Here is a 19,705-nt window from a genome sequence, read left to right as displayed (position 1 = left end):
GGAATTCTCAGAAATAGGAAATATACAATGAAATCATTTTTAATTTTTTTGAGGAAATTTTGAAATGAAAAGTGATATCATCGACATTAGTGAAATACTATTGAATATTTTTAATAGAAATCCATACTTGTTATCAGAGGAGGAAGATGGTGATGGTGATGGTGATGCCAGCATTGAGAACTGCGATGCTGAAGCACCAAAAGGGAAAAAAAAAAAGCAAAAGAACAAGCAGCTGCAGAAGCCTCAGAAGAACAAGCCGCTGCTTGTTGATGTGGACCTCAGCCTGTCAGCCTATGCTAATGCCAAAAAGTAAGCATTTAACCAGTAAGTCTGTTTATGAATATTTTGCCCACATGTATTATGTGCACCAGTATGTGCCTGGTGCTTGAGGAAGCCAGAAAAGGGCATCAGATCCCTTGGAACTGGAGTTACAGGTGGTTGTGAGCATCAGTGTGGTGTCAGGAACAAAGCCTGGGTCCTCTGGAAAAGCACCTTGTGCTCTGAACGTTTGCGTCATATCTCCAGCCCGTATTGTAAATTCTTGGTAGTGTATGTGCAGTAAATCAGTAGGTTATTAACAACAGTCTTTATTTTGCTTGTTGTATTAAAGACTTTTTCTGGGGAAATGAAACACATGTACGCACACAGGCACTCAGACATCCCTAAGAAATTTGTTAAGAAATTCATAACAAGCTAAAATAACAGTTGCACTAAAGTCTAACCTGATGAACCAGTGAGTTTTTATTGGTGTTACTCACTGGTTTATGAGTTAGTGCTGATCACTGGAGCAAGGATAATGCAGAAGCACCCACATCTCTGAGCCCACCTCAGCATGGGTAATGCTTCAGGAAAGCTGTGTATCTGCAGGCCTGTACTGTCCAAGAGTTCGCTTGCAGTTCAGTTGGGAGACTCCTTCTCAAGCAGCTTTTACTGGTTCTCTAACTGGAGGGAGACCCTGAATCTTGCAGGCTACAGCTTTCTCAGACCTGTGAAGTATGTTCACTTCCTGGGTCTCTTAGCATCACCCTCCTGGAAGGTAGAGGTTCAGGGAGGAGAGAGCTGCTATGGAATGTGTGTATACTTCTTTTGTTAAAATTAATTTTGTGCTCTATACAACTTGGTTCTATATGACTTAAGACTTTAAAGTTAAAAACTAGAAAAAGATTTCACTTAAATATTTAAGATAGATTTATTTTTCTAGATACTATGATCATAAGAGGTATGCTGCTAAAAAGACACAGAGGACTGTTGAAGCTGCTGAGAAGGTAACATAATACAGTGGTGCTCATTGTTTTGGGCAGTTTTATTGACTTTTTGTTTAAGTAGGGTTTTCTAATTTAGAAATCTCTTAGTTTTAATTTTGCTTTAAATGTGCATATTTCATGTATTTACTTTCTTCCCCAACCCTGCACTTCCCTCTTTCCCCAGCTCAGCAAGTAGCACTTTCGTTCTCATCTGCTCACATGTTAGAAATATCCAGGGCTCTTTCCTCTTAAACCATATGTAGCTCTGTCGTTTACTGTTGTTAGTATGTGTGCATGTGTATGTGCACTGCACCGCAGGGAACATGTCAGCCAGAGGACAGTTTTGTAAAGTTATGTCTCTCCTGCCTGTATGTGGGCTTCAGAGATTAAACTCATGTCAGGCTTTGCAGCAAGTGCGTTTTTTTTTTTTTTTTTTTTTTTTTTTTACCCCTGCGCCATCTTGCCAGTCCCACTTACTTTTGGTTCTCAATTTAATGCATAAGCAAAACCTGAGAACTATGTCACTTGACCAGGGTTTCAGGATTTGGGAAGTGGAGGCAGAATGATCATGAGTTCAAGGTCATCCAAAGCTGTACCATCAGTTTGAGACCAGCCTTTGACACGAGACAAAAGCACACACACAACCGCCACAAAGTGTGAGCAGAATCTGAGCATGATTCGTTATTCCTTTGGTTCAGACCTTGGTTATCTGTATTCACGTGAGTAGGCTTATGGGATTGCTCTCTCCCTTTCCCCCATGCATTCTGTTCTCATCAGCATAGTGATATTTCAATCACAAGCAAAGTCTATTGTTCTTTTCTCCACTCAAAAGCTTCCCTCCCATCCTAATACAATTTAGAGCTCTTTGTCTAGCGCTGCATGATGTTTACCTTTTACCTCATCGCCTGAATTTTTCTTTCTACCTACTCTTTCTGGCCACACTGGATCTTGGCTGTTCCTAGAACCGCAGTGCACTGCTGTTCTCAGGATCTTTGTACTTGGTGCTCTCACGCTCAAGTGCTCTGCCATCAGGTTCTCAAGGTTTTTATCCTTTTGTTCATTTACACATCTGTCTAAGTGCATCAGAGAAACCTTTGTTGACCAGTTTTATTAAAAATAATGCTGTTTTCAGTCTCACATTGCTGTTTTTCTTAGCTCTTCAACTGATATAAAAACTATTTGAATATTTGTGTTTTTCCTTTAGAATGTAAGCCCATAAAAATATCATCGTTGCCAGGTGTAGCAACACATGTTTTTAATCCCAGCACTAGGGAGGCAGAGGCAGGTGGATATCTGTGTTTGAAGTCAGCCTGGTCTATTTGGTGAGGGCTATGTATTGAGTTCCAGGCCAGCCAGAGTTATATAGTATAACAGTAACAAAGTGTGTCATGTTGTTTTGTTCATTGCTGTGTTCTAGTTTCTAGAGCATTCAACCTTTCGAATGCTGCAACCCTTGAATACAGTTTCTCATGTCGTAGTGACCCCCAACCATGCCATTTATAACTATAATTTTGCAATTAGTCATATTGTAAATATCTGATATGCGGGATATTTGATATGCAACCCCTGTAGAAGTGTTCAGTTCTCAAAGGGGTCGTGACCCACAAGTTGAGAATCAGTGCTCTAGCGTATTGTCAGGGACAAAGTTGATACTTTAATATCTGTTAAATGAGTAACCTCCTCGATCTAGTCTCTAGAATTCAGGCTGGCCTCATACTTTTTATAGCCAGCCTCAAACTCAAGATCTTCTTGCCTCTGTCTCTCAGGTGTTAAGATTATAGGAGTACACTATCATTCCAAGCAACAAGGAAGTTCTTAATTTGTAGGTCTTAAAACTTTGCATATAATAAAAAATAAAATATTTAATTTATTTTACTTTTTAAGGCAAATACCTTTTATTTTTCATTATACATATATTTATGTATATAAATCAAATCACTTTATGACATAAAATATTTCTTCTGTTTAATATTTTTGCACCTAGTACATTAGATTAGAGATTAGAGATTAGAGGGCAATTTGTAGGTGCTGGGTATCAAACTCAGGTTGTCAGGCCTGACAGCAAAGTGCCTTTACTCACTGAACCATCTCTTGGGCCCTTAAAAGTTCTTTATTAAGCTGGGTGTGTTGGCATGTTCCTGTAATCCATGAGACTGAGACAAGATGGTCTCTGAGTTAGAGCAAGCCTGGGCAGTATGGTGAAAGCTGTCTAAAGCAATTTGTTATGCTGTTGTGTACTTCAGTGCTATGCAAATTCATCTTAACATTATTTAAAATTTTCTATAAATAGGCATTTAAATCAGCAGAGAAGAAAACAAAGCAAACCTTAAAAGAAGTACAAACAGTTACTTCTATCCAGAAAGCAAGAAAAGTGTATTGGTAAGTGTTTTGCTCTTTTTTAGGTTTAGTTTTCTTTTTATTGGAATTATGTATATCCTTTAGAATGTCAGGCAGTTATCCAGAGCTAGCTGTCAAACCAGCACTCCCATAATTCTTCATCCTTATGCCACTGCCTGTTCTCCCAATAAAACTACTTCTTAGTTCTAGCTCTTTCTAGCTCTTTCTGTGTGTTACTTAGTCATTCATTTACTGTGTGGTGTCTGTGTGTGTAAGTGGGAAATCTGTCGTGGAGCACATAGGGAGGAGGTCAGAGGCCAGTATTCATGGTTGTCTCTCTCCCTCTACCATATGGGCTCTAGGGGTTAAACTCAGGTTTGTTCGCAAGTGCCTTTCCCCACTGAGCCCTCTCTAGTGCCTGCTTCCTCTCCTAGTCCTGGTACTTACATTCTCCCGTTTCTCTCTGTAATAGCCTGCATTATACTCACGGTGTTTGTTGTCTGTAGTCCTCCATTGATCTCTCATTACAGAAGATGAGAATTTCAGTTTCCACTGAGCTAAGTTACATTCAGACTTAATTTTGTCAAGGTTGATAATCAACTTTAGCATCTTTATGGATTGATATTCTGTTGTAGCTGAGCCATGTAGTATTCTGTCTTCTTTTCTTGCTTGGTTTTTCTGTTGTTGTTTCATCTTCCTTTGGATTAAAAAAAAAAATTACTTTAGGGCTGGAGAAATGGCTTAGTGGTTAAGAGCACATATTATTCTGGCAAAGGACTTGAATTCAGTTTCCAGCACCTATGTTGGACAGTTTACAACCACCTATAACTGCAGCCATGTAACTCAGCTATAGGGTGGGAGGGAGGTGGGCGCTTGGCTAGTGCAGTGACACACAACTGGTTGCTAACTGCTTAGGAGGCTGAGTCTGGAAGACTGCTTGAGCCTAGCTGTGTGGGATCAACCTAACTCGAAAGTGGTAGCGTAGCTTAAGGGGTAGAGTGCTTGCCTAGCATGTGCAATGTAACTTGAGATTCTTCTGCCTCATCGTCTGAGTGCTAGGAACATAGGTAAGTCTCTCCACCATACCTAGTGAGATGACGTTTTTTATAGGATTTAGTTTCTCCTTCTCTTCTTCCCCATCTTTGCCTCTTCCTCTCCTCCCTCGACAGAGAGAAACTAGGGTCCCATTGTCTCACGGGGTGGCCTGGAACTCACAGTGATTCTCTTATTTCTGCCTCCCCAGTACTGGCAAGTGCCACTATGCCCTGACAGAATTTAATTTCTTTGAAGATTCTTGTAAAAACTATATTATGTGTTTTTAGTAAAATTTGCCTGGTGCTTGAATGGTAATTGTGCCATTGGATTGTTGATATCTTCTATGCAGGCATGACAACTTTTGTTATATTTTGTTTTAAAAATAGTATGAATTCAGGCTTTTTTTTAAACCAAAAATGTTAACTTTGTTTTTTTTTCTATAGGTTTGAGAAATTTCTGTGGTTCATTAGTTCAGAGAACTATCTAATTATAGGTGGTCGGGATCAGCAACAGAATGAGATTATTGTAAAAAGATACTTAACGCCAGGTGAGATTAAAACTGTATAAAATTTTCTCTTAAGTGATTTATCAGTTGTTTCATTAATAGGCACTGGTTTTATCTTCTACTCTTGTCTGACAGAATTGGAGATTTCACACTTATGAATTATATTTTGTTGACGTCTCTGCCACTTTTTGTTAAGTAGGCATTGCAAAAGTAGTATTGCTGAGCTAATCTGTTTTGTTGGACTTTTGGTCTTCTGCTATATTTATAAAATAATTTACAGTTCTCCATGTCATGGTGGATCACATTTTATTTATTTTACACACACACACACACACACACACACACACACACACACACACACACACACACAAGCTGTCTTCAGACACACCAGAAGAGGGCATCAGATCCCATTACAGATGGTTGTGAGCCACCATGTGGTTGCTGGGATTTGAACTCAGGACCCCTGGAGGAGCAGTCAGTGCTCTTAACCACTGAGCCATCTCTCCAGCCTGGATCACATTTTAAAGGTTAGTGTTTTGGTGCCAAAGTTTGCAACCATTTTTTCAGTTCAAAAACAGGACTTGGAGCTGATGTGTAGTGCATAACTACAGGTGCAGCTGCTAAAGAGGCAGTCTAGAGGACCACTTGGTCCCAGAAGTTCCAGAATGACCTAAGTAACATAAGGAGAACTTGTTTCAAAAGGAAGGGAAGCGAGCTGGAGAGATGGCTCAGCAGTTAATTCTGTGTCTCCTGCAGCTGACCTGAGTTCAGTTCCCAGCAATCACACGATGGTTCACAACCACCTGTAACTCCAGTTCTAGAGGATCTAGTGCCTTTTCCTTCCTGCTTTAGGCACTGCATGCAGGTGCTTCACTTACATCTATGCAGGCAGAACACTCATGCATATAAAATCTTGAATAATTTGGAAGAAAGCAAAACAAAACAAAAAGCCCAAAAGAACTAAGACTTAAAGTAACAATTATTTCATGTTTGTCTTTATTTAAGGAGATATTTATGTGCATGCTGATCTTCATGGAGCTACCAGCTGTGTGATTAAGAATCCAACAGGTAATATGTCTGGAATTTTCTTCCCTTAATATATTTTATTGTTGCATTTGTGTGTGTCTATGGGAATGTGCACATGTAATCCACGCAGGGCCCATTGAGTCCGAAGAGAAGACAGTGTTGAATCCCCTGGAGGTAGAGTCAGGCATTTGGGCTCTGAACTGACCTCAGGTCCTCTGCCAGAACAGTGTGCAGTCTTCACTGCTGAGCCATCTATGGCCTCCTGAAAGCAGTTTTGTTTTGTTTTTAATTAGAATTACTTTATTTTATGTATATGAGTACAACATAGCTGTCTTCACACACACCAGAAAAGGACGTTGGATCCCATTACAGATGGCTGTGAGCCACCATGTGGTTGCTGAGAATTGAACTCAGGACCTCTGGAAGAGCAGTCAGTGCTCTAAACCTCTGAGCCATCTCTCCAGCTCCTGAAAGTATTCTTAATATAACTGATAATCAAGAATTGGTAGTTAGCCTCCAGTACTGCAAACAACAAAAAAGAGATGAAAAAAGATGTAATGATACAAGATCATGTGTGTCCAGCAAATTGTGTCCTATAATATATGGGGGGAACCAGACAGTAATGGAGTTGGGTAGATACAACTACATAAGATAATATCTTGACATATTAACACTGAACATCAATAGAATAATTAAAACATTAGATTAATATTGAACACATTGATAACTAAACCTAACAATATCTCTAGAACACTGCCTAACAAGTATACAGAGAACATTCTCCATATAGATCATATGATAGAAGAAATAGAAAATTGAAATAAATCCATAACAAGTAAAAGACTGAGTTAGGTACTCTCTTGCTCTCTTTGTTCCTGCTCTTGCTCCCCCCTCCCCCGCCCTCCTCTCCCCCCTCTCCCTCTATGTGCTCATGGCCGGCCTCTACTTCTCTACTGTCTTCTCTCTCTCTGCCTCTGCTACCCTCTTAACCCCCCCCCCCCCAATGCCCTGGGTAGTGATAGTGCACACGTTTAATCCAGCACTCAGGAGGGAACTGCAGTCAGATCTCTTGAGTTTGAGGCTAGCGTGGTCTACAGAGGAGGTTTCAAGACAGCTAAGGTTACACAGGGAGACCCTGTATTGAAAACAAACAAAAACAAAAAACAAAAAAGTGGGAAGAAAAGAAAATCCTAGACTCAAAACCGGAGGCTAAGGCAGAAGGATAACCAAATTTCAGGTCAGCCTAGACTATGTAGTGACTCTTTGGGCTTAAATAAGTCATTTGATGTGGGAGGGCCCAGTCTGCTGTGGGTAGGGATAGCTCTGGGCTGGTGGCCCTTGATGCTGAGTAAGCCATGAGCAGGCCAGTAAGCAGCACTTCATGCCCTCTGCGTCAGCTCTGTCTTCAGGTTGCTGCCTGCTTTGAGGATTTTTTCTTGGCTTCCCTTAATGCACTAGATATGTAAACCAAATAAACCCTTTCCTCCTCAAAGTTGCTTTTTTTTTTTTTTTTTTTTTTTTTTTGCAATAAAATGAAATTAAAGATGCTCAAACTGACAAGTTAAAAAAATATGATCTTTTATTTATTTATGTGTGTATACATTTATATGTGTTTGGTGTGGGCGTGTGTGTGTGTGTGTGGACATGAATGTGTATGTTTGCTTTTTGTTTGCTTTTTTGTTTTTGGAGACAAGGTCTCTATCTAGCTCTGGCTGGCCTGGAACTCACTATGTAGACCAGGCCAGCTTTAGAGTCTCAGAGATCCTCTTTCCTCACCTCCTGAATGCTGATATTAAAGGTGTTTTCGGGGGCTGGAGAGGTGGCTCACTGGCTGCTCTTCCAGAGGTCCTGAATTCAATTTCTAACAACCACATGGTGGCTCACAACCATCTGTAATGGTATCCAATGTCCTCTTCTTGTGTGTCTGAGGACAGCAACAGTGTATTCATATAAAATAAGTAAATAAGATCTTTTAAAAAAAAAGGAATTTTTGATGAAAGACAGGTTGTCAACAGTGGTGTCAGGGTGCTGGAGCAGCAGCTGAGAGCTTATATCCAGCTGTACAAACAGGTCAGAAAGATTATATTGGGGATAGTAGAAGGCTTCTCAAACCTTAAGCCACCCCAAGTAACACACCTCCTTCAACAAGGTTATACCATCCCCAAATTCCTCCCAAGCACTCACCCACTGGGATCCAAGTATTCCATTGCCTGAAATTTATAGGGGGTTTCTCACTGAAACCTCCATAACTAGCAATGAACAAATTGATAAACCAGACATAATAACATTTAAAGGATAGAAAGGGGAGTGTGGGATGTAGCTCAGAAGAGTGCTTCTCTAACACATTCATTGATCTCCAGTGCCACACAGACTAGGCATGCAGGTACAAGGCTGTAGTACTAGCATCCGGGAAGCAGAGGTGAAAGGATCAGAAATTCAACTCGGTTGTCAGCTATCCAACAACAGTCATACAGCTGTCTGGGCTGTGTAAGATTTTGTCTTTACAAAGAAAGAAATAGGAGTTATGGCTTGTTGGTACAGTACCTTTCTAATATGCACGAAACCCTGGCTTTTAATTCATTACATCATTAAACTAGTAATGAACTTACTAATATAGAGATGCCTATAGAGAAAAATCTGTAAAAAGGAAAGTAAAGGAAAAAAAAAAAAAAAGCCAGGCTGGCAGATCATACCTATACTCCCAGGGCAGAAGCCTGAGGACCATCTGAACTTGTAGTAACTTAGTGATTACAGGGAGCCAAATTTAGAAAGGAAGTAGGAATGTTACTAATACATACAAGGTTGCTTCTGGGGGGTCCTGGTGGAAATGTTTTGGAATTATATATGTAGTAGTAGTAGTCACACTTCATTATCTTATGTATGCATCAAAACACACACAAACAAGTACAAGAAATAAAATGTAAAATTTTGGTTTTTGGTCTCTAACACTACAAAACAGGTAGGTAGATAGGCAAGTAGAATCTTGAAATGAAATGTGGTATCTGTGCTGTCTCTGTTATACAAAGTTATGCTTAGAGTAGCTGACATCTTGCTCTGTAGAAACCCTGTACTTTGGTATTGAAACAGCTTTGCTATTATAGGAGAACCCATCCCTCCTCGGACTTTGACTGAAGCAGGCACAATGGCACTTTGCTACAGTGCTGCTTGGGATGCACGTGTTATCACTAGTGCTTGGTGGGTGTACCATCATCAGGTAATACGGGCTGTAGTCCATTTTCTTGATCTCTAAGAGTTTATACCTCATTATAAATGTCTAGGATATAGAAGATAGGCAAAGTATACCTACCTTGATAAAGTTTATGTTTAGTAGAGAAAAATATACACTACTAGGTGAGGAAGAAAACAATACAGTTTTCTTGTTTTTTTTAGCAGGGTCTCACTGTGTAACTTCAGTCTGGAACTTGCTATGTAGACCGGGCTGGTCACAAAGATTTGCTTGTCTCTGTCTTATGAATGCCTGGATTAAAGGTGTGAACACCACATAACCTGCTAAGAAGGACAGGGACGGGGAGTATTTATTTATTTATTTATTCATTTATTTAATTTGGTTTTTCAAGACAGCATTTTTCTATGTATTCTTGGCTGCCTTTGAACTCACTTTGTAGTTCAGGCTGGCCTCAAACTCAGAGATCCCCCTGCCTCTGCCTCCTGAGTGCTGAGATTAAAGGTGTGCTCCACCACCACCCAGCAAGAAACATTTTTTTAAAAGATTTATTTATTATATGTAAGTACATTGTAGCTGTCTTCAGACACACCAGAAGAGGGCATCAGATCTCATCATAGATGGTTGTGAGTCACCATATGGTTGCTGGGATTTGAACTCAGGACCTCTTGAAGAGCAGTCAGTGCTCTTAACTGCTGAGCCATCTTTCCAGCCCCAAGAAACATTTTAAAACAGACAATGGAATAGAGTCAGAGGAGCTACCATGTTGAATAAAATAACAGGAATTGGTAAGATTTGGATGAGGAGCCAAATGAAGAGGGTGACCTATAGAGTTCTGCTGGATAGAGAATGATCTCCTAGTGACAGAAATGTTGAACAAGTAAACCCTTTTTCCCTAAAATTAGAAGTTTCTGAATTCTCTTTTGCCTTTTCAGAAAAGAGGCCTGACCTGTGTTTTATGTATTCACTTGGTTTTAGTAAGCGCCCTTCTTTATGCTGGGGTGGTTCTTTTGTTTGTTTTGTTGTTGTTGTCCTGGACTGCACTTAGAGGCTTGCATTCTGAGCAAGTGCCCTTGGCTCGCTCTTGTTTTAAGATTTACGTTTCCCTAGCTGTCATTGAACTCACTTTATATCCTACGCAGGACTTGAACTCTCCGTCCTCTCACCTCAGTCATTCAGGTCCTGGGACTAGAGTCCTATGCCACCCAGCTGTTAGTGCTCTTGGATGTTACTCCTTTTTGTATTTGATCCCCACTGCAAGTCAATCCATATTCTCAAGAATCATACCTGATGATGTGTCACTTCTACTAGAGTCAAAACTTAAGTGGTAGTTTAAAAAAATGAATTTCATTATTGTCCTTGAGAATTGTTTTATTTTATGTTATTTATATTGCTATTCTCTGATGTGGTTTTAGGAAATTAATCTTTGAGAGCTAATACTTTATACCTCTACTATTAATTAAAGTGGTTTCCTGTTGAGAACCAAAAATATACTCTCAAGTTTAGAGTAATTACAAATGTGTAAAATCTTTGGGATAAGCTCCTTTACTTTGTTTTACCAACCATATTTTTTAAAGTTCTGTTATCCTTATTTTAGTGGCTGAGGAGGTGGCTCATAAAAGCCCTAGTCATCAAGCCTAATGACCTGAATTCAGTCCCTAGGATACAAACAGTGAGAGAGGGAACCAGCTTCTTATGAGTGGTCCTCTGATTTCCACAGCATACAGAGGAGTTTACACATGCATATTAAATTCCTAGTATCTTGATTACAACTACCTGTAACTCCAGCTCCAGGAGATCCAGCACCCTCTTGTAAACTCAGCAGGCACTTACACTCACATGCACATAATCACACACAAGCACACATAGATAGACACTATTTAAAATTTTCAAAGCTGGGATGTGGCAGCAGAAAACCTTTAGTCCCTGGCACTTGTGGGAGCAGAAGCAGACTGACCTCTTAATTCAAGGACAGTCAGGGCTACACAGAGAAACCTGTCTTGGAAAAGAAAAATCTTTCAAAATATATATTTTTTTAAGGAAAAGAAAAGCTGTTTTACTACCAAAAAAAAAAAAAAAAAAGAATTCCAGAAAGGGTTTTTAATGATTGTAATTTTATCTTCCAGTAAGGTTTTGTAATGAGCTTGTAATTAAACTTGTTTTCTCGTTACATTACTATTCTGGAAGCAAAAGCTAGTTTCAGTGCAGTCTGTGGCATTTTATTGGAGTAGTAGATTTGTTATTTCTTCATTTATTGTTGTCAAATATATCTGTCATTGGAAGTATGTATCTGTGTCTTCAGTATTGAGAAATTTTGCTAAGTTACAAAGGTTTTAGGGCATAAAGTTGCTTCCTTGAATGTTGTTATTTCCTTCTCTTGGGTAGAAGAAAAAAATCTTTTTGAAAAAGCATCCTAAGAGACTGAAGGTGTAGCTCATTTGGGTGGAGTACCTTCCTGGTATGCATAGAGCCCAGAGCCACTTAAAGGAGGCCTGGTAGGGCACAGTGGTAGCCCTGGCACTCCAGAGATGGATGGATTAGAAGGCCATCCTCGGTTATATAGCAGGATCAAGGCCAGCCTGTAACACCTCAGAGCCTGTCTTGATTGTTTTTCTTTAGATAAGAGTATAATGCATCATTGTGTTCCTCAGGTGTCTAAAACAGCACCAACAGGAGAATATTTAACAACAGGAAGCTTCATGATAAGAGGTAACAGCTTAACACAATACCCGTAACATGGATTATGGAGGCAAGAGCCATTTAAAGACTTTCATAGAGTAGTAGTTTGTTGTAGTTGCACATATAAATTTTGTTATGAAATAACTTTTGCCTTGGCATGGCATTTATTAATGAGAATGTATTTCATATACTTTAATTATAAGGGTAAGAATTATAGCCTAACTTTTAAAAAATAAAAATAGATTATTATGGTTACGACAAATCGAGAGATGGGAACAAGCATTCATACTTCTTGATAATTTTTCCTATACATAATACTAAATTTTGTAAATGTTCATGTTATAGTACAAGGTAAAATATATATAATCATAGGTATAGAATATTTTCAGACAAAAAACTGGAGAAAACAGATTTTTATAATCATTAATGTATATTATCTTTTTTAGGAAAAAAGAATTTTCTTCCTCCTTCATACCTAATGATGGGATTTAGCTTCCTTTTTAAGGTACTCTTTACTTTCTTTAGGCATAATTCTATACCCTTCCTAAAGTTCCAGTAGTGAGGAAGGACTTCTTCTCTAGGTAGATGAGTCTTGTGTCTGGAGACATCGAGGTGAACGAAAAGTCAGAGTGCAGGATGAAGACATGGAAACACTGACAAGCTGCACAAGCGAACTCATGTCAGAAGACATGGAACAACTAGGTAGTTCATGTGTTATAATAAGTTGGCGTGTAATTGTGTGTGTGTGTGTGTGTGTGTGTGTGTGTGTGTATGTGCTCTTGTGTATGGAAGCCAGAGGATGATGACAGGTGTTCTCAGGCACTGTGTACATCTCTTTGGAGATGGGTTTTATACTGGTCTGGAGTTGCTGGCTGGCTGGCCAGAAGAGCCTGTCTCCTCCCCATCTGTACACAGCTTACAGATGCACACCACCACACCTGCTGTGTTGTTGATTTCTCCCCACATGCCTTCAGTGCATCAGTTTATACCCTTGTGCCTGAAAGGCAAGCAGTTGACCATATAACCTTGAGACTTTGTTTTTCTCTTGAGGCAAGCAAGATACTACTATGTGACTGTGGCCTGCCTGGGACTCGTCATACGGACCATATGAACTTGCATCAGTCCTTCTGTCTTTGTCTCCCAAGGGCTAGATAGTACTTCAGAAAGTCACCAATATCTAGCCATGGCTTGTGATTTAGTTTTATTTACTCTCTAGTTTTATTTCTAAAATCTTAAGCAGTTGTCTTTTCTGTGATATCCAGAATTGTGAAAAGACCCCAATGTACTACCAATTTCTGGAAATATTAATAAATACGCTCTTTTTTTATACTAAGAATTAAAACAAATAATAAATTAAAAATAGTTAAGTTTATAATCAAAGTACTTTTAGTACAATTTGAGCATTTGAAAGATAGGTTGTAAATATATATAACAAGTAAACTTGGGTACATATGGATTAACATTTCCATTTGGGTTTAGGAGTTAGAAATGATAGGAAGATGATTTTATGTGAAGTATATAATTTCTCACATGAGAATTTTGGTTCAGGCCAGGCTTTTTTGATTGATCCTGACTCAGTTTTCAAATACTGATATTGCAGGTATAAACCACTGTACCTAATTTTGGTTGATTTTTGTAATATATTTGATTCAGTACAGATACTATGATTGACAAAATACATTACCTGCCTGCCTAAGGAGCCTAAACAGAGTACACCTAAAAAGAGTACATTGTCTGCAGTTAGTTCTCTCTTCTATGGTTATTCCTTTCTAGACTTATGTTGTGTTGCTTAATTTAAAACTGCTGTGTCTATTTATTGATTGATGCATGCCATGTCCCTGTCATAAAGTGATACATATTATTTAATTCAGGACGATTCTTGAAAGTGGCAATTAATATTAGTACTCCTTTTGCCTAAGTGTAAAGCAAGTTGTATAATGAATATTGGTTTACATTACAAATTAATAAAGTTGCAGAGCTTATACAGCTACTTTTATTGTTTTGCTTTATGAAAGTAGCAGTGACAGACAGCTTGGGTTTGTTACAGAAATAGCAGCAATGTCCAAAAAACTTTTGTAGTAAAATGATCTTGGAGGTCATGTAAGGGCTGTTCTTGGTCAGAATAGAGTCAGGGCATTGACTTTCCCTATGGCAACTCCACAGAAGGGGGCGACAGCAGTGAAGAAGAGGCTGAGGAGTTACATGGAACTCCTGGAGAAGTAGAACTCAGTACTCAGGTTGATCAAGAGGACATTGCTGTTCACAGTGGGAGAGAGGAGCTAAGCTCTGAAGATGGAGAAGCTCTCAAAACAGTCACAAAAGATCAAGAGCCCACTGAGGTCAGGGAAGAGGAGGAAGACACTTTCGAGTATCCTGATACTACCATTGACCTGTCCCATCTTCAGTCCCAAAGGTAACTTTAAAAAGAACTACATTCACTCACTCTTCATGGATTCCTCAGGGACTTTCACCCTCCTTTGTGGTCTTGTTTTTTCAGCATTTGATTGGTCTCCTGCTAGAAATTCCTAGGACCAAAGGGAAAAAAGTATATAACCTAGCCAAAAGTAGGTCAAACTAGAAACAGCAGGTTCTGGGATGTGGCTCAGTGGTGGAGTTTTCTTCGAATGCTTGGAAGCCAGGTTTAAACCCCAGCATTGCAGAAACAAATTAAGACATTTTCAGGAAAATAAAATATTAAGGAAAGTGATCCATACTCAGAAAAACAAAAACCTAATGTGTATAGAAATGGGTTTGGATCAAAGCCTACAACTCTAGAAAGGAGACCGACCAAGAGAGGGTAAAGTAGTTGTGTGCAGATGGACACACAACATGAAAGAAGGAAGGAGACTACAGTGAGGGTTACCAGGGGAACTCAGGAGATAATGGAAAAGAAGTCCCCACTAAAATATACTATATTTGAAAATACTGCAAAGGGGCTGGGGAGATGGCGCAAAAGAAAGTATATTGCTTACATAGGGAACCTGAGTGGTTCCCAGCACCCATGTTGTGCCATGCACAACTGCCTGTAAATGCATCTCCAGGAAATCAGTGCTGTCTTCCAGCCTACCTTCACTCAAGTGCATATACCTACATACGACATATATACATAAATACCAGCTTTAAAGCTGGGCATAGCGTTTCATTCCTTAAATTCCAGTAAAGAAAGGTGGATCTCTGAGCTACAGAATTCCAGAATAGCCAAGGAAACCCTGTCTCAAAAAATAAAAAGGTTAAAAAAAAAAAAAAAAAAAAAAAATCAGAATTAAACAAAAAAGAATAGTTTTAAATAAAATAAATTAATGTTTCAGTCTTCATTGTCTTACCACCAAGTGAATAGAACATTGTCCTTGCTTGTTTTTTGTTATCTGAGACAAGCTTTACTGAATAGCTCTGGCTAGCTTAGAACTTGATATGTAGACCAGGCTGGGCCAGAACTCACAGAAATCCCTTTTCTGTTTTTGTTAGTTTGTTTTGTTTGTTTATGGATTATTACCAGGATTCTAAAATATGGCTTAGATATCAGACAGCCAAAATTAAGTCTTAGGATATCTCCTTGGCCAAGCTACTCTGTGTTTAAGCATTGATTTCTATCTTAGTAAATGGATTTCTGGGCTGGAGAGACGGCTCAGTGGTTAGAGCACTGACTGCTCTTCCAGAGGTCCTGAGTTTAAATCCCAGCAACCATATGGTGGCTCACAGCCATCTGTAATGAGATCAGGTACTCTTCTTATGTGTCTGAAGACAGCTACAGTGTACTTATAGATAATAAATAAATAAATATTAAGAAAATGGATTTCCCTTCATAGGAATTTGGTGGAACTATTAGTGGATAACATCTAGCAGCAGCTGGCAGAGACTGCAGCTTGGCAAGTATGTGTGATGCTGTAGACCCAGGATAGGAGAGCAGAAGTTCAGGGTCATCCCCACCACATGGTCTCCAGAAGAGACAACGCTCATATGTAGAGTGTGTACAAGAACAGGAAGATGCTTTGGTTGTATTTGCCACATTTGAAGATTTGTAAAATTATAAGTAAGAAGATGGAGGATATGTTAAGACTTTGCAATGAATGGCTTTTATAGGCTAGTAAAACCTTTTGTTTTTATAGGCCTCTACAGAAACTGGCTCCAAGAGAAGAATCTTTGAATTCAGTAAGTTATTTGTGAAGTTATGCTAAAAATAAGAAGTGTTTTTCTGAATAGTTTTCCTTTAAAATTTACTGTTTGAAAAAAATAGTTGTAGTGTTCTCATAATTTTTTCTTTTTGTTCTAATAGAGTGACAGTAAATCACAAAGCCGAAGACATTTGTCAGCCAAAGAGAGAAGGTAAAGTGTTATATGACCTAGTCATGGTTTAAAGCTTGACATCTGGGTGAGGAGATGCCTCGGTGGTAAAAATGCTTGCTGTGGGAACCTGGTGACCTACGTTCACTCTGCAGCTCCGACAGCAGAACGGACTTTTGAAAGTTGTCCTCTGACCTCCAAGTGTGCCATATAGCATGTGTTCACACATCATAAACACAGAATAGTAAATAATAAATCTAAGTTTTAGAGTCACTTACCTAACACATATTTGACTATTTTGAATGTTCTTTTAATCACCAAGAGTATTTGTCTATTTGTTTTTTACTTTTGTTTTTTTGAGACAAGTTCTCTGTGACATCCCTGCCTGTCCTGAAACTTGATTTGTAGACCAGACTGGCCTCAAACTCATTTAAGGCATGTGCCACCACCAAGATCTGTCTATTCAAGATTTTTTTTAAATTAATTTATTTAATATATGTGAGTACTCATCTGCTTGTACATGTGTATGCCAGAAGAGGGCATCAGATCCCATTACAGATGGCAACTGAACTCAGGACCTCTGGAAGAGCAGCCAGTGCTCTTAACCACTGAGCCGTCTCTCAAGTCCGCACCAAGATTCTTTATGTCTGACTCTAAAATGTATTTTTATTTAAGGCTCATTTGTGATAGGTGAGATAGAGAAGTAAGCTAGACTTTTTATTATGTAAACATGTAAAGTAATTAAAGGGTAGTATGACTATAACGTATATATTTAAAAATTTTTTAAAAATACTTGTTTTATGGGGCTGGAGAGATGGCTCAGTGGTTAAGAGCACTGACTGTTCTTCCAGAGGTCCTGAGTTCAATTCCCAGCAACCACATGGTGGCTCACAACCATCTGTAATGGGCTCCTGTGCCTTCTTCTGGTGTGTCTGAAGACAGCTACATTGTGCTCACATACATAAAATAAGTTAATCTATTTAAAATATTTTAAAGATGTCTTATTTTTATATATGTGTATGTATCTTGCCTTAATATCTATGTATACCACCTTTGTGCTTGATGCTTGCAGAGGCCAGAAGGCGTCACCTCTTCTGGCACTAGAGCCACAGGTGGTTCTGAGCCACTGTGCAGATACTGGGAATTGGACCTGGATTTTCTGGAAGAGCAGTCAGTGCTTTTTACCTCCAAACTCTCACTCTAGTCCTCGAACACATTGTTAAAGGGCCAATAATAACACTAATCTTGTAAAAAATGTTCAGTTACTCATTTATAGTAGTTGTAAAAATTAATGAATTTTATTTTATGTGCACTGGTGTTTTACCTGCACGTTTGTCTGTGTAAGAGTGTCACATCCCCTGGATTGGAATTACAGACAGTTGGGAACTGTCATATGGGTACTGGGAATTGAACCTGGGTCCTCTGGAAGAGTAATCAATGCTCTTAACTGCTGAGCCACTCTCTAGCCCCCTTAATCTAACCTCCCTTTTCCCTTCTGCCTGCTCTTGTCCTTTTATTTTTCTCTCTTTAATTCTAAGATATTAATAAGAATAAATTGAAATTAATTAGAAAAAATTGTATAAAACAAAGCCTAGGGACTGGGACGATGACTCAGGTAGTAGAGTATTTGTTGTGTAAGTGTGGGGACCCAGTACTCAGAAAGCTGAGAACAGCCGTGAGCAGAGCTGCAGTCAACACTAGAGGAAAAACAGGACGTTCAGATTTTGCTGGCCAGCCAGTCCAGTCAGAAACCAAAAAGACACACAAATTATTTGTTCAGTGGGAGATCCTGTCTCAAGAGGATAAGATAGAGTTGAACAGAACACACATCTTCCTCTGGGCTCTGCATGCACACACATAAGAAATATACCATAGATATTTTAGCAGTTAGTTACATGAGGGTAAAAGAGAGACTTCAGAGAGAATGAGCATTACAATGAGGACAAAAGGTTTGGATGTAAATGTATGTGTGATGCTTTGGAGAAATAATGAATAGACTTGAGTGAAAGAAACAGAAAGTTTATGTATATGTTATAAAATTGTAGATGTTCAGAAGGAAATTTAAGTAAAAACAAGAGAACCTAGAATGACTAAGTGTTGGGGACCTTACAATTAAGGTCATAGTCCTCATGACAGGATGGCTGTCTGAGCTCTACACAAAATAAGGGACCACCTTTCTCAGCAGGACTTGCTGTCTCTGCCTGTCTTTGTGACTCTGAATTCAGGTGGGGGCCTTGTCTGAAAAATGACCTTGTACAGAGCTGTCTGCAAAGCTGCATAAGTCAGCCTAGATAAGGAAACAGGGAAGATGAACAGAAATCTGGGAAGAACAGCTCTAAGGGATAGAGGAAATCTGAGAGGCAGTGAGATAGAAAGAGTGCCAAAGCGGAGGGTGTACCCTTCTTCTTTAATGGGTTCTATTTGGAAACTTACCGAATCAACAAATGTCCCAGATGTGGCCGAGCCATGCTGATAGAATGCTGCAAGTCCCAGTGTCTGCACATTGGGGTTGTTAGCTGAGTGCGTGAGTGGAGTTGAGGAAGTAAGAAAAGATAATACTTTTGAGTCTGGATGACAGAATGAAAGAAACATCTTCAAAAGATTTTCAGGTTTTTCTCACATGGTTATTTGAGCCTCTTTATATATAGTGCTTTGGTGATGATCAAGCTAAGGAGAGGCTCCCACACACACTATATATAGCTTCTTCCCTTTTACAGTTTTTAGGGCACATTTGACATTCTTAAAATTTGGTATTTCTGTTTGCTTTATAATGTAGAGAAATGAAAAAGAAGAAGCTCCCATGTGACTCAGGGGATTTGGAAGTGATAGAAGAAAAGGACAAAGAAAGAGAAGGTGCTCTGCACACTGAAGCTTATCAGAACACAAGCAAAAATGTGGCATCCGGACAGCCAATGAAAAGAGGACAGAAGGTAATAAGTACATCTCCTAAATGACTTAGTTCAGTATGGCACACATGCGAAGCTAAAGCGTCTCTTGGTGTTGTAAGGTTTAAAAGTGAAATAGGGCTGATCGCTCTTCAGAGAACCCAGCTTCAGTGCCAGCACTTAATCACAGCAAACAGCTCTCCCCTTAGTTCCAGGAAATCCAGCATCAGGCATGCAAGTGGTACAGATATATGTGCAGGCAAAACACCCATACACATAAAATAATTTTTAAGTAAAGTAGAATATGTACATGGATTTTTTTTTTTTTAAATTATGGTAGGCTGGTGACTGAAAATTAGCTGGAAAGGTAAAAGTATTCAGATGACAGTATTCATCTGGAAAGGGCTTCCACCTGTACACACAAACTTCCTGATGCTAAACACAGCTGGGTACCAACTAGCACCGCAGTGGTAGAGAATGCCTCCTTCATTGTTGCTAGACTAGGATTTGAAAGTAGGAAAAGGCAGTC

General features: G+C 39.2%; 1 protein-coding gene across 1 annotated transcript in view; it reads left to right on the top strand.

Annotated features, from left to right (window-relative positions):
* NEMF (nuclear export mediator factor) overlaps positions 1-19,705 on the top strand; it is a 39,777-nt gene that overhangs the window by 14,030 nt on the left and 6,042 nt on the right. Inside the window, exons 14-26 of the mRNA XM_080928175.1 lie at positions 118-309; positions 1,202-1,265; positions 3,535-3,623; positions 5,060-5,163; positions 6,127-6,189; positions 9,249-9,361; positions 11,983-12,040; positions 12,457-12,515; positions 12,592-12,712; positions 14,174-14,423; positions 16,117-16,159; positions 16,284-16,333; positions 19,068-19,221. Coding sequence (XP_080784301.1) covers positions 118-309; positions 1,202-1,265; positions 3,535-3,623; positions 5,060-5,163; positions 6,127-6,189; positions 9,249-9,361; positions 11,983-12,040; positions 12,457-12,515; positions 12,592-12,712; positions 14,174-14,423; positions 16,117-16,159; positions 16,284-16,333; positions 19,068-19,221 — 1,360 coding nt within the window. The remainder of the gene's footprint in view (positions 1-117; positions 310-1,201; positions 1,266-3,534; positions 3,624-5,059; positions 5,164-6,126; positions 6,190-9,248; positions 9,362-11,982; positions 12,041-12,456; positions 12,516-12,591; positions 12,713-14,173; positions 14,424-16,116; positions 16,160-16,283; positions 16,334-19,067; positions 19,222-19,705) is intronic.

Source organism: Micromys minutus, assembly GCF_963924665.1.
Source record: "Micromys minutus genome assembly, chromosome: 1".
Taxonomy (NCBI): Eukaryota; Metazoa; Chordata; class Mammalia; order Rodentia; family Muridae; genus Micromys; species Micromys minutus.
Note: the sequence above shows the minus strand (reverse complement) of the source record. Positions and strands in the feature narration are given on the sequence as shown.